Genomic DNA, 16,086 nt, shown 5'->3' with positions numbered 1-16,086 from the left:
TGGCAGGAAAGATCTGATCTCCTGTCTGCTGACACGCTGACCTTTGAGCCAGTGCGTGAACACATTTTCACCACACGTTAAATTAAACTGAATGACACTAAATGGAACTGTGCTAAGAAATGCACTCGGGTGCATCGCTAGTTTTAGGTGTATTTCTGGTTTTCTTTTCTGTGTGGTGGATGAGAAACAGCTTCATTTAATTTAGTCGATGTTTCCGAACACCCTGAAACCCTTTGAGGTGTATTTCAAGCCCGTCCGGGTAATGTTGGTCAAACACGTGCTTGCTTTGTGACAGAATTACCTGTTGCTGTCTTCATCTGATACACAAGCACCAGCTACAGTAGCGATTTTGGGGTTTTGGCTCAGTGTTGGATGACCGTGTCCCTGTGAGGCCTCCGTTTAATCCAGCCTGACTCCCTTTCCTCAGTGAAAAGCAGCTTTGAGAAAGTGAGAGTCCCGCTCGCACACGTGAGTCAGCGCTACTGAATCAGACACAGGGAGTCACCGGGAGAACAAGGCCAGAGATACTCCCAGAGAGTCAAACTCTGAAACATATTTTGGGACAACTTGGAGACTGCGTCTCACACAAAAAGTCTTTATATGAAGGTGAAGTTTGTAATTGTTGAATTGTGTTCTTATACTCCCCACTTTCATATGCAGACAACTGTAAGCTAGCCATTAGTTGTTCAATACACCTGAAAAGCTGTCATAAAACATCCCTCTCTTCTTGTTTTCCCTGACCAGCCCGACTCAGAAACATGGACTAAACCAGTGTAAGTTTGGAGTGAGACTGACCGACCATTAGCAGATAGGTGTCCTTATTTTCTGTTTGTGGCACAAAAAATAGACTTTACATTAGAGTAGCATGATTTGAAAAATATTGCAATTAGGGGTGTGCGATGTTCACACAAAAAAAAAGATATATAGATATTTTGGGGGATTTTTCTTCAATATAAAGAGATTCATTAATAAGTGAGTCATTGAATCATTCACGCAACCGATTTGTTCATTCAGTAACGAAACACCTTTGTTTGGAACTATTGTCTTTGGCAAAATTGAGCAAAAACAGGCAATACTGTGTCTAAAATGTGAGTCACTTAATATTAACTTGCATGAAATCAATATTATATTTGTAATCATGCTGATTATTGGGGAGAAATTGATTAACTATATTAAATGATATAAATATAAAAGACATACTGAGCTATTTTTGCCCCCTCATCTTGAATATTGAGGGACATACTTGATAATCTCAGATCGAACATCGTTATAGCGACAATCGCGATATTATCGTTATTATGATAAACACGATATTATACAATTTTAAAACGTTTTTTTCATTCTTCTGATTTTTTGTTGGCCAAAAATGTATGATTTATCAATATTTGAACATGTATTTATTTATTCATTTATTTAAATTGCAGCCTTTGCGATTTGATAATCACACGGCATATCACGAATTATTTTTATTAATTTTTTTTCCCCACTTCACTTCACTCAGAGTCGACTGTGACTGTCAACAGCGCTGATGTTTGTCAGTCTCTTAGTAAATATTTCCCATCAAATATCCTCTGACTTGCTGATGTTGACTGTTAGTGTCCTTATTAGTTACAGTGTGACCTTTTGCCAAATTCCTGCTGGTCCGGCACTGCTTCGGGAGGATGAGGCAGGAATTTGAAGCGTGCTCAGTTTGGTGACCTTTCTTGGCCACGTTTGACTTTTCTCACTCAAACTGTTGATACACAAACCTTGAGTGTCACCAGAATCTCCAGAGCTGAACCATCATTTCTCTGAGTTATTTCTAAATGTTTGTGTGATAGATGGGAATGCGTGGACGGGACGGTTGAAGAAGTGAAGAACCTCTTAAAGTCTCGAAGCACAACCTCATCAGTGTGTGTGGTTTCTGAAGCATTAGTTCGGTTGCTTTGAGTTGTTCTCGGACTTAATTTCCGAGTCCTCTACTTCCCGTCTCTCTGTGCTCAATGACGGCTGTAAAGCTCATTTCCTTTGAGCCGAGGGATGTTTTCTTGACGGGACCTTCTTTCCGTCCCTCACCTCCTCCATCTTTGAGTTAAAGGGAGAGTTCACCCAAAAATGAGCAAGTTTGCATGATTAATGTGCGAGTCATTGTGAGGGCAGCAGTCGAGACGGAATAAAAAGTAACAACCAAGAGTGACATCATAGCTTCAGCCTTAAAGGGACAGTACACCCCAACATTTTTTATTCCGTAATCAATTACTCACCCTGATTTCGTTCCATGCCTGTATGATTTCTTTCTTATTTCTTAAGATATTTTAAAAAGAAGAACAGGCATGAGATCAGCATTTCATTTTTGGGTGTACTGTCCCTTTAAGGCTGAATGCTATGATGTCACTCTTGCTTGTTACTTTTTATTCCATCTGCCCTCTCAATGACTCGCACGTTAATCACGCAAACTGTTTCGGCATGAAGTTTTGATCGCTTGTGCAATTTGTTTGTCTTGTTCAATTTCTTTCCTCTTTCTAGCTCAAAGGTCGTCCGCTGCATCTTTCTAATCACTGAGGTTAGATTGATTTATTATACGCGTGTGGGCTGAGGAAACATTTCCTGTGTCACATCCTGCAGTGATAAAGCTCAGCACGTATTTCTTTAAACGGGGATGTTTGTGTGTGAAGGTGTGAATTCATCTTCAAGTTGTTTTAAACTCTAGAACTGTGCAATTACACACAGAACTGTACAATATCATTGTTTTTTTAAAAAGCTCTATAATTGTATTCTCTTCAAAATAACAATAATCTTATAATAAATATAATAATTTTATTATATATTTTAGGTAATTAATATTTTTGAATGTTATTTTTAGTAATACTTTAATACTTGAAAACTTGAAAATGTTGTGTATATTTAAAACGACAAACACAATTTCAAGATGGTTATTTTATTATCCTTATTGTAATATATATTTTTAGTTGTTATATTATTATTTTATTAGTCTATTATTTAGTAATTTGATTTTATTCGGTTTTTTTTCAGTTTTTTATGAATATTTTAGAATGTTAGTTTTAGTAATTTTAATTAAAAAATTTTTACATGTGCACATGTTACAAAATTACATTTCAACTTTTTTTTTTTTTTTTTTTTTTTTTTTCGTTAAATTTTCACTCAACGTAAAAACGATTATTTTGTCTGTCCCGGTGTGTCATCTTAAAATGCAATGCTCAGCATGAAGTGACAGAACAGTCACAGATGTTCGTCTGATTGTGCGCACAAACCAGCAATTAGAAAAAATAATTGTTGGTTTGTGCGCTTATGCTGACAGATGACTTTGTCTTTGACTGTTGTCTCGCTTCTCGCTGAGTGAGCGTATCTTGTGTTTTCAAGATGACACATCAAGTTAAAAATAGTTTGGTATTCCCTGTTGCATTTTAAGATCAGCTAGCCGTTGTGCACCTGACACACTGAACTGGATCCTCAGCTGATGTGTGGAGTATCTGCCCTTGAGAAGACATGCGGATGCACCACAATCTTTACATTTTCTCTCGTCTCTTCACTTTCAGCTTCACGTACAAACACACTTCATTAGTTTGGACAGCCGTTCTCTCAGTGCAGCGTAACATGCGTGTCTGGCATTCCTAAAATCACTCTCGTGCGATGGTGGGATGACTTCCATTCCTGTGCGAACTCTCTCTGGGTCAGGCACTCCTCTCTCCAGCATTCTTCCATCTGTTCTTTCTGTCGTTTTGTGTTGGTGTTTGTTTCACAGATGTTCCAAAGCAAGGCCCGTTTCTAGATGTGGACTTCTGATCTGATGAATGATTGAAACCTACTTAACACACAGTACTCAAACACAAACAGGTTTATTAATGCCATTTAACCAGATATGTTGTTGTTGAGATATCCAGTTAAGTTGATTAAGGCGAGACGCTACAGGTGAATAGGGTAACATTTTTAAATTAATAGATATCACCATGAAACTTCCTCAGTTTATTTACTTACACAAGTATATAAAAAAAAAAGTATTGCAAGTTTTTTAAATGCGTTTAATTATGCAAATTAGGCATTATCTCATTAAATATGTGCGATTTTGCATATATATTTGGTAGATAGATCTGAACATATGATAAAGCCAGGTGCAAAATTATTTTTTCATTTTGTTTACACACAAGATGAAGAAAAAATTTCAGAGGGATTTCAGGATATATGCTTTCATTACTTAGTCCTAGGGAATCAAAATATACTGTCCATAGCCTTAAAAAAAAAACTATTTTCGCCATTTAAATTTTTTCATTTTTTTATTCAAATGTCACATAAATCAGGCCAGGAATGATTTATTAACAAATCCCTCTGAACATATCTTCAGAATGCTGCTAAGTGTATAACTGGAAAGTTTGGTGTACATAGGCTGAGATGTTTGTACTGGAGAATGACAAAAAAATTATTTTGAGAAAACGGCATTTAAAGATTTAAAAACTCTAAATGAGATTTCGTCGTTAGCTTTAAATCCCCCTTTGGACATTCACGATTGGTTACTGATAGGAAATGCCCATATTTGGGTTAGATAGAGTTGTGCAGGAGACTCGAGCTTTACAACGATACCGGTCCTGACAGACTTCAGTAAACAGACGTTAACTCGGCATGTCGTGTTGGAATGAGAACTTCTTGGTAAATTCGGGAGAAACTTAATGTCGCAAGTAAACAAAATGTAATAAAACAAACATCTTAAAGGTATAGCGGAGGATCTTTCCAAATTTTAGATAAGACCCGCCCTCTCCACTTTTTGAAAAGTTTGATTGATTCACCAGAATGATTGACAATTAGGAGGACCAATAGTTTAGACTACCCACCAGGAAGTAAAACATCCTCCGCTATACCTTTAATGAATATTTTTCAACGTTTTCTTTTTAGCAGCTTGAAAGAACATATATTGAAGGAGTAAACTAGCCCAAAATCTCAAAACTGAACACCGCATCAATGTTTTTGCCTTAAACTGATATTTTGTTAAACAAAATAAACTAAAGTTTAGTGAAATTGCTTAATTTACTTCAAACTGTTACACCATCATGACAATAAAATTTTTTGGTAACACTTTAGTGTAGTGTCCAGTTGAAATGTATCTCGCATATCTAGAATCGTCTGCGTTCACATGCTTGCGTGGAGTACGGTTCAGGCTTACAAGTGACGTACTGCAGGTATGCTTCCAGGGTTATTGTGATTTATGTAGTTCAGAGTCGAAGCACTCAAGGAATTCTAGGCAGCGGAAAGGTCAAAGTTTAATATTGGGCCAAACGGGTGTTATCAACAAAAGAGAAGCTTTAGTTTAAGGGCTTCCAGTGGCTTTCTGTCAAAATACAAGTTTGATGGTCAAAATTCTGACCAAATTGTGCAGGCCTACAGTAATAATAAAGTATTTAGTAGTAGTTATTATTAATATCTATTAATGTTTTCTAGACATATTGTTAAATACTTTTTTTTTTTTTTTTTTTTACAGTGAAATTGATCATTAATAATTCATATAGTTTTTTACATTTTTATGTAGCAATAATAATAATAATAATACATTTTGTCCGATACCGATAACCAAAAATTCTTTATATCTGAAAGCCGATAACCGATAAATTGGCCGATAAATTTAAATCCAAATTTTTATATAATTTTTTTGCCTGATAACAAAAACAAAAGTCTCTCCATTAGAAGCCATGTCCCAAACACACAATTATAATGTTCTCATAATAATTTTTTGTAGCCGATATGACAGACTTGCACTGCACATGTTGCACTGAACTGTATTTTCCTTTTTGAAGTTATTTCAATCATATTTTAAGCAATTCAAAACCATCATGTTGAACAGTGCGCATCTGAAGTGTCTCAGCTGAAGGAAATAATCCATTATTTATCAGCTTTAATATATCGGCCAAATTTTCTTATCAGGCCGATAACGATAACATCAGAAATGAACATATATCGGCCGATACCAATAATGTGGCCCATATATCATGCATCCATAATAGTAATAATAATAATACTAATAATGGCCAAAGTGTGCAGTCCTACAAACAACTACAGTCAACTTCGAATTTTTTAAATCGCAGTCACAATATTTGTCAGAGAAATCACAATTGTAGTTTTTCCCTGTAGAATCAGTGCTTGCGTGGATGAAGTCAAGTCTCTATGAATGAATCCCAGCGTTTGGCTGTTTTTAACGGATGGTCCCGGGCCGCGGCGAGGGTTAATGTTCCTGCCGTCTGGAGGAGGAACCCGAGCCGTTCAGACACCGCTAGCACTCGCACAAAGACAGGAAGTGCTATAAATAAATCAACAAATAAACATGGCATCCACCAGGGCAACTCCTCCTCTTCCTCGCTCTTCCCTGTCCCGTGTCCCTCTTTCCTCCCGGTCTCTCTTCTGTTGCTCCAGGGTCGAGAGCTCAGAGCGGATGCTTTGAAACTTAGTGCCACTTCGGCTGTTTATATTCTCTCATATGTTGCTCACCATTGTGATGATATTTCAGTTTATTTTGAGACCGTTTCTTGATCTTGGGTTCACAGAGCAAATAATTGATCTTCTTTTGCAGTTTTTTTTTTACTCCACTGGAACTTTGTATGGTTTTGTAGGCGTTCCTGTGGCTCAGACAGTAGAGCGTTGGTGCTTGCAACGCCAAGGTCGTGGGTTTGATTCCCAGGAAATGCTAGAACTGATAAGAATGTAAATGTGTACCTTGAAATGCAATGTAAGTCGCTTTGGATAAAAGCATCTGCCAAATGCATAAATAAAATGTAAATGATTTTAAAACATTGGTTCTCGAATTTTAGGGTCCAAGTCTATATATCCGAAGGCCCCCTTAGATATCACAGGTACTTCTGCTGGAATGATGGAGCTGCTCGTTTTCAAGATTTCTTTATTTAATTTTTCATTTAAATTCCAGAAGGTTCAATAGCAGAATGTTCTTCAGGATTTACACTTTCATATTACCAGTGAAATTACATGATTTTTTTTAGATATTCGTGATTTACTGGCATTTAAAAAAATATATATAGTAGTTTTTTTCTAAACGTATTATATATAGGCTATTCGTTTAGTGTTATCATTGGTACCATTACTATTAGTTTATTTTTTTTAATATTTTTTTAATATTTTCTGTTTTCACTTTAATAAAAAAAATATATAATTTTTTTGTTGTGTATTTGTGTCATTTTAATTTAATAAATTTTTTAAAGGTCTATATGGTATTTTTTATTTTTTTTATTTTTTATTAGTACTTTTAGTAACTTCAACAAAAAATATCTTTCCTTTGTAACTGGCTGAAATAAAATAAGTTATTTATATTCTATTTTATTTCAGTTATCAATTATTTTAATTAAATTAACAAATGTTTAACTTTGGGTTTTTGTTGACAATAATAACCCTTTATTCATTATAATAATAATAATAATAATAAAAGGTCTAGAAATTACACTTTAAATTCCCTCATTTATCCACAATTTGTTTATTAATGATTAAGCTTATATATATATATATATATATATATATATATATATATATATATATATATATATATATATATATATATATATATATATAATTTTTTTTTTTTTTAAGCTTGTTTTGTCTCATTTTAAGCAATCTTGATGCCATCTTGGAAGTTTGCAGTGGTTTATTATCATCTCTGTTGTGTTCAGTCATTCACGCTGAAGCTCAGTGATCATACACTTGATTTTAGATAATGAGAATGATTTTTCTCAGGGCTCGTTTTACAGGTTAAACACTGAAAACTTGCAGTTTCCAAATGTTTCAGACTTACTGTACATTGGTGTAAACGGAGCTTGTTCTAAACTTTTGTTCAGTTCTCTACATGTCGTGCTTTACGTCCCGGTCATCCTCCAGTCCTGCAGCCGGTGAGTGGGAGAAAGATGCTGATGTTGATCTTGCAGACGGAAACACATTAGAGCTCGCAGAGAATGAGGAAACCAGTTATTACAGTTTCAAATATCCGTGCAGAAGTTTCCCCTCGGATGTGTGCTCATACTCGGGAGATTGAGCAATTCCAGCATTACTGACGTGACATTTGCTGTGCAGAGAAAGTATTAATAACCAGTATATCGACCCATTTTATGAATAATCCTTAACCGCAGGTAAAGTCCAACCCAAGAGTCTCAAGCAAACACAGTGATGATACTGTAATACAGTGATGATATCATATGGTAATATCGTCGTCTTGGGACTGTTTACACCTGTATTTAACGTCGTCCACTTGTGATCCGATCGATCAAAGCGCATCTTAACACCAGGTGTGAACAGAGCATTGCTTATATTTTAAAAAACAGCTATAGGTGTTTTTAAAGCCATTTTTTTTTTTTATTAGTTTTTATGCTGTTTATCTGTTGAAACCCTGTACCTGAAACCACCCAAAACACACAAACAATGTGGTGGTGAGTTTTGCCTGAGCAACTAACATCCACATTTCCTCCACAATATGTAGTTTTTCTGCTTCTTTAAACTTATATTAATATAGTGTTAATAATAAGCATATTAATCCATTAATGACACGCATCCATAGGCAAGCTATTTAACTCAGGCCTAGAGAGAGAGAGAGAGAGTAGGAAGGGTTATGTGGATCAGGTGATCGTGAAACGTGTGCATTGAGTTCGTTCCTGAATGACACCACACCCTCACCTGTCAATCACTCTCCATACACTCGTGCACTGCAGGAGTGTGTGTGTGTGTGTAGGCCGGGGAAGGATGTGGTTTGATCTTGCATGCGTTCTTGCGCAGGGAGTGGCAGTTCATTGCAATCGAGAGTTATCTCACGACTCCACAATGCCATTCCTGGTTTCAGTGCAAATCACATCACTACTGGCGGCCGACCGATATATTTCACACATCGGCTGAAGAATTTAATTATCGGTATCAGCTGATACGTTTCTCTGGCCTATAACTGTCGGAAGCGGGAAACAGAGTCGCGTGCATAAAAATGCATATATCCAGTTGGCAATGTCATATTTATAGTGTCGTGTATTGTATGTCAAATTAGCACTTTGAGAAAATGTGATTTGTAATGAGTGCACACAGAATTAGAAGATTACTAACAAATAAATATACGTTTGTATTGCAGCAGTTGTGATGCATGTTATTTAGTGTCTTTAAATCAAATAGTGTGATAAAACGACCATCCCTGCTCTCAATATATCGGCATCAGCCATGTTGGTCGATCACTAGTCACACAGTTGAAATGACTGATATGCACTGCGAGTGCAACGTGGCCGTGAAGTGTTTGCATCAGCGTAGTGTACTTTATTATGACCTAAAGTGGCACATAAACACATGCTCATGTGTGGCAGAGCGGGTCTTCCTCTGTAATTCTTGTGACTTGGATGCAATGATGTCATCCACACCCAACTAATCATAGGCATTCCACTGGGCTTCACACACAGACAGACAGACAGACAGACACACACACACACACACACACACACACACACACACACACACACACACACACAGACAGACAGACACACACACACACACACACACACACAGAGCCCCCTGTTTGAGCCGAGGTATTTCAGGCCTCATCAAATGGCATTTGTTGACGGTGTGGATGTGTCGGTCCAGGCTCAGGTCCTGACTGGTTTGTGTGTGTGTGAAGGCTGAATTGTTTTTGTGGCGGGCCTGTCCCTGGTAGGTGCCTGTCGTACGAGGGTAGGGGGTGGTGAAGGGCCTCATTATCCACCGAACTCAATGGAGTCTTTGTGTTACGGGCCGCGGGCCTGGAAACCCCTCTCCCAGTGTGATCTGATGCCTGTGTGTGTCTGTACTTGCTGGTTCATGTTGAGGTGCTGTGGATCAAACTGGTAATCGACTAGTCAGTTAGTGAGTCTAACTGAGTGAGTGCATCTCTCCTGGTTTTATTTTATTTTTATATGCATATTAATATAGTGTTTTAAAAAGGCATTTTTAGTGCAGTATTATTTATATACTATTATAATTTTTATTCATATTAGCTTTTTTTTTTTTTTTTTTTTTTTTTTTAAAGATATTTCTATTTAGTTTTAAATTATTTTTTGGTTTTAATCATTTTAGTCTTTAAACCAGTTTTATTTTGGTTAGTTTCCAAGGCAATATTTCTCATTTTCATTTAGTTTTAATGTAAGTTGTTTTTTTTGTTTTTTTTATCTAATATTTATATTTTATTTCAATCCTTCAAAACTGAACCAAATAGAAATTATATAAAAAAACGTTTAATATTCTTTTGGTTTTACTTAATTTTTATATCAGTTTTAATTAAGCACTTTAATTTAAACTTGTTTTATTTCAGTTGTATTTTTGAATTTTAATTCAAGTATTAGTAATTTTATTATGATTGTTTTGTAATTTTATCCGTTTTTCTGTTGTTTTTAGATATTTTAGTTTTAATTTATTTTGAGTAATTTTATTTAATTTTCATGTGTTTTTTTAATATTTATATTTTATTTGATATTTTCATGCTTTTTATTTCAAATAATGGAAAATATTTCAATATTCAATAACAGTTATTTTTAAGTTTTAGTTAACAATAACACTGATTTAGAGGTGCAAATACTGAGATTTTTTTTTTTTTCGTTTTGTTATAATATCATGTGCTCACTTCAGTGAATGTCAGCTTTTGTCTGCAAAGTATGCGATATTTCCGAGTTTTCACACGAACGGCGGTCTCGTATCTCAGTTAGAAACGCCTCAGATGTTGATTTTCAAACCGGCTTCCTGAGCAAACATCTTGAGCGTTCCTGCATGCAGCGTTTCCTGTTTCCCGGGCTGTGGGACCTTGCTTCCACTTTATTTATTTTCCTCACATCATTTCCTGTTTGTTCTAGACCTTCACGGCCTGGTGCAACTCTCACCTGCGAAAGTCGGGAACTCAGATCGAAAACATCGAGGAGGATTTCAGAGATGGACTCAAACTGATGCTGCTCCTAGAGGTCATCGCAGGTCAGTGAGCTTTAATCGTTTGCTTTTGTCTTGAGAGTTTTGGCTGGTCAGTAGTTCATTAAGTCTCATTTGCAACTTTCCAGAGCTGTCGAGCTAATGTTTAGCCGAGGAGTGTGTGTGTTTATGCTGATGCGATGGAAAGAGTGTGAGAACTCATCCGCTGTGTGTTTGTGCAGGGGAGAGATTACCTAAACCTGAAAGAGGAAAGATGAGAGTGCACAAGATCAACAATGTCAACAAAGCGCTGGACTTCATCGCCAGCAAAGGAGTCAAACTGGTGTCCATCGGTGCAGAAGGTACAAACACTTCTCTGTGTATCAGACTGGATATTCGCTTTGAAGAAGCGCCTGCCAAGTGAAAATCCCACAGAAGTGCATGTTTGTGTGTGTGTGTGTGTTCGGGAAATTCTGACCTTTCCGATCCTCCTCCGTCTTGATGCAGCGTCTCTCTCAGAGAGGTGTGTGTTCACACTCGGCACGTTTGGTTGGATTAAAACGAACCCTGGTGCGATTGCTCAGTTAGCGCTGTTCATTTGAATAAGTGTGAACGCTGCCATCTGAACCCCAAAAAAAGATGAGTCTCGGTCCGCTTTCAAACGAACTCTAGTGCGGATCGAATGAAATATGAACGCAACACATATATTCATTTTGTAGACGCTTTTATCCAAAGCGAATGAGGAGAGCAATAGAAGCAGTTAAACTAACAATAGCACAAGTGCTGTGACCCTTCCCAGTTTGGTCTAATGCAGTACACATATATTTGTTTAAATAGTTATAGAGTAGAAGAGAAGAGAAAAGAAAAGAAAGTGTTAGTATTAATGGATCAAGTGTTGCCGAAAAAGATGTGTCTTGAGTCGTTTCTTGAAAATGGCCACAGACTCCGCAAACACATTTACCAAAGACATGATAAACCAACCAAAAACAGGAAGATTAGACTCTTAAGAAAGACAGACCTGTTTTTTCTGATCATAGTTGCGATGTTGCCCATCACAGTTCAGTACCGGCATCAGATCCGGGACTTCTCGCAGCGGATCAAATGTGTGTGTGACGGAGGGATCCTGCCGCTGTTTGGACTCCTTCACACACTTTATAAGCTCTTCACGAGTTCTCAGCTGGTTAAAACACCATCATATGTCGGCTACGCACATACAGCGAGCACCTTTAGCTTAGCACACATCATTGTTTTGGATGTTCAACAAGTTTCGTTGCAAAATATATGTAAAAAAAGCTGACAAAACAGGTTGTGAACGTATCCTTGTGACTTTAGGTTCGGTGTTAAAATGGCAATGTGAACGCTAAGCGGACCAGGACTAAATGTTTTTGTTTTTGGTCCGAATCAAACAAACTGATCTATAAGTGTGAACACACCCTGAGTCCGTTTCTAAGCGCTGTTTGAGTTATTATAGTGTTTGCAATGAATGTATTGAAAAGTTTGTGGTCTTGAATGGACTCTGCTGCATTTATTTGATCCAAATTAAGTAAAAACAGTGAAATATTATTACAATTTCAAATAGCTGTTTTCTATTGTGATATATATGTTAAAATGTAATTTATTCCTGTGATCAAAGCTGTATTTTCAGCATCGTTACTCCAGTCTTCAGTGTCACATGATCCTTCAGAAATCAGTATAATATGATGATTTGATGCTCAAGAAACATTAATGATTATTATCAATGTTGAAAACGGTTGTGCTGCTTTATTTTTGTGCAAATTGTGATGCATTTTCCCCAGAAGTCTTTGATGAATAGAAAGTTAAGCAATTATATGTAACATAAAAAATACATTTAAAGTAAATTTATTTTATCATAACGTCACTTTTGATCAACTTAATGCATCCTTTCTGAATAAAAGTAATAGTAATATTTTTAATTTTTTTTTAAATAAGGCTTTTTAAAGAAATGAATAATGTTCAAATAAAACTGCATGTTTCTCACTCTCAGCATCTGCATGTGTGTATTTGTAGAAATTGTGGATGGAAATGCCAAGATGACTCTGGGAATGATCTGGACCATCATCCTCCGCTTCGCCATCCAGGACATCTCAGTGGAGGGTATAATTTAGAGAACTTAGGAGCAGCTCTGCACAGCATAATCAAACTTTGGAGAAGAAAACCAAACATCCGTGATGAATGTCCAGTAAAGCCTGTTTCTCTCTCTTCAGAAACCTCTGCTAAAGAAGGACTTCTGCTCTGGTGTCAGAGAAAGACGGCTCCTTACAAGAACGTCAACGTTCAGAACTTCCATATCAGGTTCGAAACACATTAGTGTTGATCTAGAACCTTTTATTTGATTGATCCAAAGATTTTTTTTTTTTTGGTTTTGATTGGTTGATTGATTCAAAAGTGGGTTTTGCATAAAGCAGTGTTATGGATGTATTTGAATAAACAAATAGCTGAAGATGAGCGATTTAAAAGATCACACTTGAATCTGAAATGTCTCGATCTCACACTCGCTTTGCAAACAAGGTTCCTTCAGCGTAGTGTGTGTGTGTAGTTTTGAGTCCAACGCTGACATGAATGCAGAGTTTGTGAGCTGTGATTTGAGTGCTGCCCTCTTCTGGTCAAAGGAAGGAAATGTGAAGTGCTTGTTTCCTTTGACACACGTTTTCTCTTTTTCCACAGCTGGAAGGATGGTCTTGCCTTCAATGCTCTGATCCATAGACACAGGCCAGAGCTCATTGATTATGACAAGCTGAGAAAGGTGCGTCTCTCATGAAAACAGAAGTACATTAGGAGGTTTATGAATTTTCTGCACTGAATTTGGGGGATATTTTGTGCAATTCAGTAGATTAAAGTGAAGCAGAGAGTAATGTACTCCTATTGCATGGTCAAAAGTGGGTTAATAGTTAAACTGATAAGCATGATTATTTTGCTCAACTATAATGGCGATTTATTATTGTTAACTAAAACTAAAATTATTTTCAACATTTCTGTTAATTGAAATCAAGCTGAAATAAAATATAAATATTATTTGACAAATGAACACTAAATGAAAATAAGAAATCTTGCCTTGGCAATAAAGTGAAATATGTTTAAGTTGAAGCACCAAATTATTAACTGGAAATAAATAAAAACTATAAACAATAATAAAATTAATTAAACCTAAAATAGAAATATATATAAAAAAATATAAAAAAAATGATAAAAGCACATTAGGAAATTACTAAAAATTAAACTGAAACATGAAAATTCAAATATATAAAAATAAAAGGTAATTCAAAATAAAAAAATACAAATAAAAACTAAAATGACACTGGTGTAAGTGCATTTATTCAGGAACCACAATAGTCGAATTGGCTAAATTATTGAATAGGGTTAATGTATGTGTAGAACTTGAATAATGGAGGTTTTGATCCTGTGGTAAATCTGTGGAGCTCATGTGACTGTTTTATTCTGTGTTAACAGGACGACCCAGTGACCAATCTGAACAATGCCTTCGAAGTGGCAGAGCGATACCTCGACATCCCCAAGATGTTGGATGCAGAGGGTATAAACTCTTCTGTCCTTCTGTGTGTGTGTGTGTGTGTGTGTGTGTGTGTGTGCGCTGCTGTCTGTGTGTGTGTGTGTGTGTGTGTGTGTGTGTGTGTGTGTGTGCGAGCATGTTTTTGTGTTGCGTATTACATATCAATTGTTATTCGTGTGGCTGTCTGAGCCTGTGTATGAAGTCAGTTGTGCATGCTTTTGGATGTGTGTGTGGTAGAGAGAGAATGAATGAGTTGTTCTATTAAAGTATGTGTGTTTTGAGCATGTCAGCACATGCCTTGTCTCTGACAGACAGGTCAAACACCCACACTTAATGTCTTCTGCAAACAGTGTAACCATGGTTAAGATCCCTGAGCATTATGTTGTTTCTCCCTCAAGCATGATCTCTCCAGGATCTCTGATCAACCTGCTGCACTGGACCCTGATTTATTGTTATTTGTGTGTTGTGTGTGTGTGTGTGTGTGTATTGTTCTGTAACCCTGAGTATATGGCTGAATCCCAATTTGCACACTATCCCTTCTAAATAGATTTAGATGGATGGTAAACTCTTTCTGAAGTTATTTGAAATGTGTGTCTGTACTTGCTTTTTTTTAGCTAATATTACCTACAAACAGGGCTTGACTTTTTTGCTCACCCGCCTCTGTAGCTAGTAGTTCACTGGCACAGTTTTTGTTATTGGGAAATTGTGTTTTATTAGGGGTGTGACGATACTCTCACGAGACGATACGTTATATTCGGTTCGCAAGAAGACGAGACGATATTTTAACACTACGTTAAAGAAATCTTCAATTATGAAATGTATGACTGGAAAAATAGTCTTTTATTCAGCTGAAAGTCACAAAATGTTTATATATATCAATGAGGCAGTAATAATTGGTTTAGATAAAGTATCAAAAGTAAGTAATCATTTGATTTTATTGATCAACACTGTTAAAATACACAATGAAATGTATATGATATAAACATAATCAACTTATGTTCATTATATTATAAGTATAACAAATGCCTGCAGAGGGCACAGATTTAATCATTGTTATTGGCATTGATTAAAAATGAGAAATCAATTAGGGATGCACTGATATGAACATTTTGGCTGATACCATTAACCGATAATTCTTTATATCTGAAAGCCGATAACCGATATATTGGCCGATAAATCTAAATCCAAATTTCTATATAATTTTTGAGAGCCTGATTACAAAAACAAAAGCCTCACCATTAAAAGCCATTTCCCAAACACACAATTATAATGTTCTCATTATAATTTTATGTAGCCGATATGCCAGACTTGCGCTGCACATGTGATTCCCATCATATTTCAGGCAATTCAAAACCATCATGTTGAACAGTGTGCATATGAAGTTTAATATATCGGCCAAATCTTCCTATCGGGCCGATAAAGATAACACTTAAAATGAAAATATGTTTGCCGATAGCGATATGGTCGTCAATATATTGTGCATCCTTAAGACCAATATTGTCAGCCCAGCCCTTCTCAAAAGTTTTCTTGCTCCTCACCAGCGAATTGAGATTCTGCCATTGTTTTTTCCATGTGTGTGAATGAGTGTGTAACCGCTGTTGTCTGCACATGCCTGTGACGAGTGTGCGTTTGAGTCCCGTCTGCATCCTTGTTTGTGCATGTGTATAACTCTCGTTTCCCTTCAG

At 36.4% G+C, this 16,086-nt stretch overlaps 1 protein-coding gene and 1 long non-coding RNA gene across 3 annotated transcripts in view; one reads left to right on the top strand and one right to left on the bottom strand.

Moving 5' to 3' along the window:
* Positions 1–16,086, top strand: part of actn4 (actinin, alpha 4) — a 49,689-nt gene that overhangs the window by 24,017 nt on the left and 9,586 nt on the right. For both annotated transcript variants that reach the window (XM_082179960.1, XM_082179959.1), the window contains exons 2-7: positions 10,827–10,941; positions 11,118–11,237; positions 12,904–12,990; positions 13,101–13,188; positions 13,561–13,639; positions 14,344–14,425. In XM_082179960.1, the coding sequence (XP_082036086.1) occupies positions 10,827–10,941; positions 11,118–11,237; positions 12,904–12,990; positions 13,101–13,188; positions 13,561–13,639; positions 14,344–14,425 (571 nt within the window). The remainder of the gene's footprint in view (positions 1–10,826; positions 10,942–11,117; positions 11,238–12,903; positions 12,991–13,100; positions 13,189–13,560; positions 13,640–14,343; positions 14,426–16,086) is intronic.
* On the bottom strand, positions 14,491–16,080 carry LOC309506460. Its single transcript, XR_014208764.1, has 2 exons — positions 15,638–16,080; positions 14,491–14,940 (listed from the first exon to the last, which is right to left on the bottom strand). It is a non-coding gene; the product is annotated as an uncharacterized lncRNA (long non-coding RNA).

This window comes from Leuciscus leuciscus, assembly GCF_965113295.1.
Source record: "Leuciscus leuciscus genome assembly, chromosome: 9".
NCBI lineage: Eukaryota > Metazoa > Chordata > Actinopteri > Cypriniformes > Leuciscidae > Leuciscus > Leuciscus leuciscus.
This window is presented reverse-complemented; position numbering and strand designations above follow the sequence as displayed.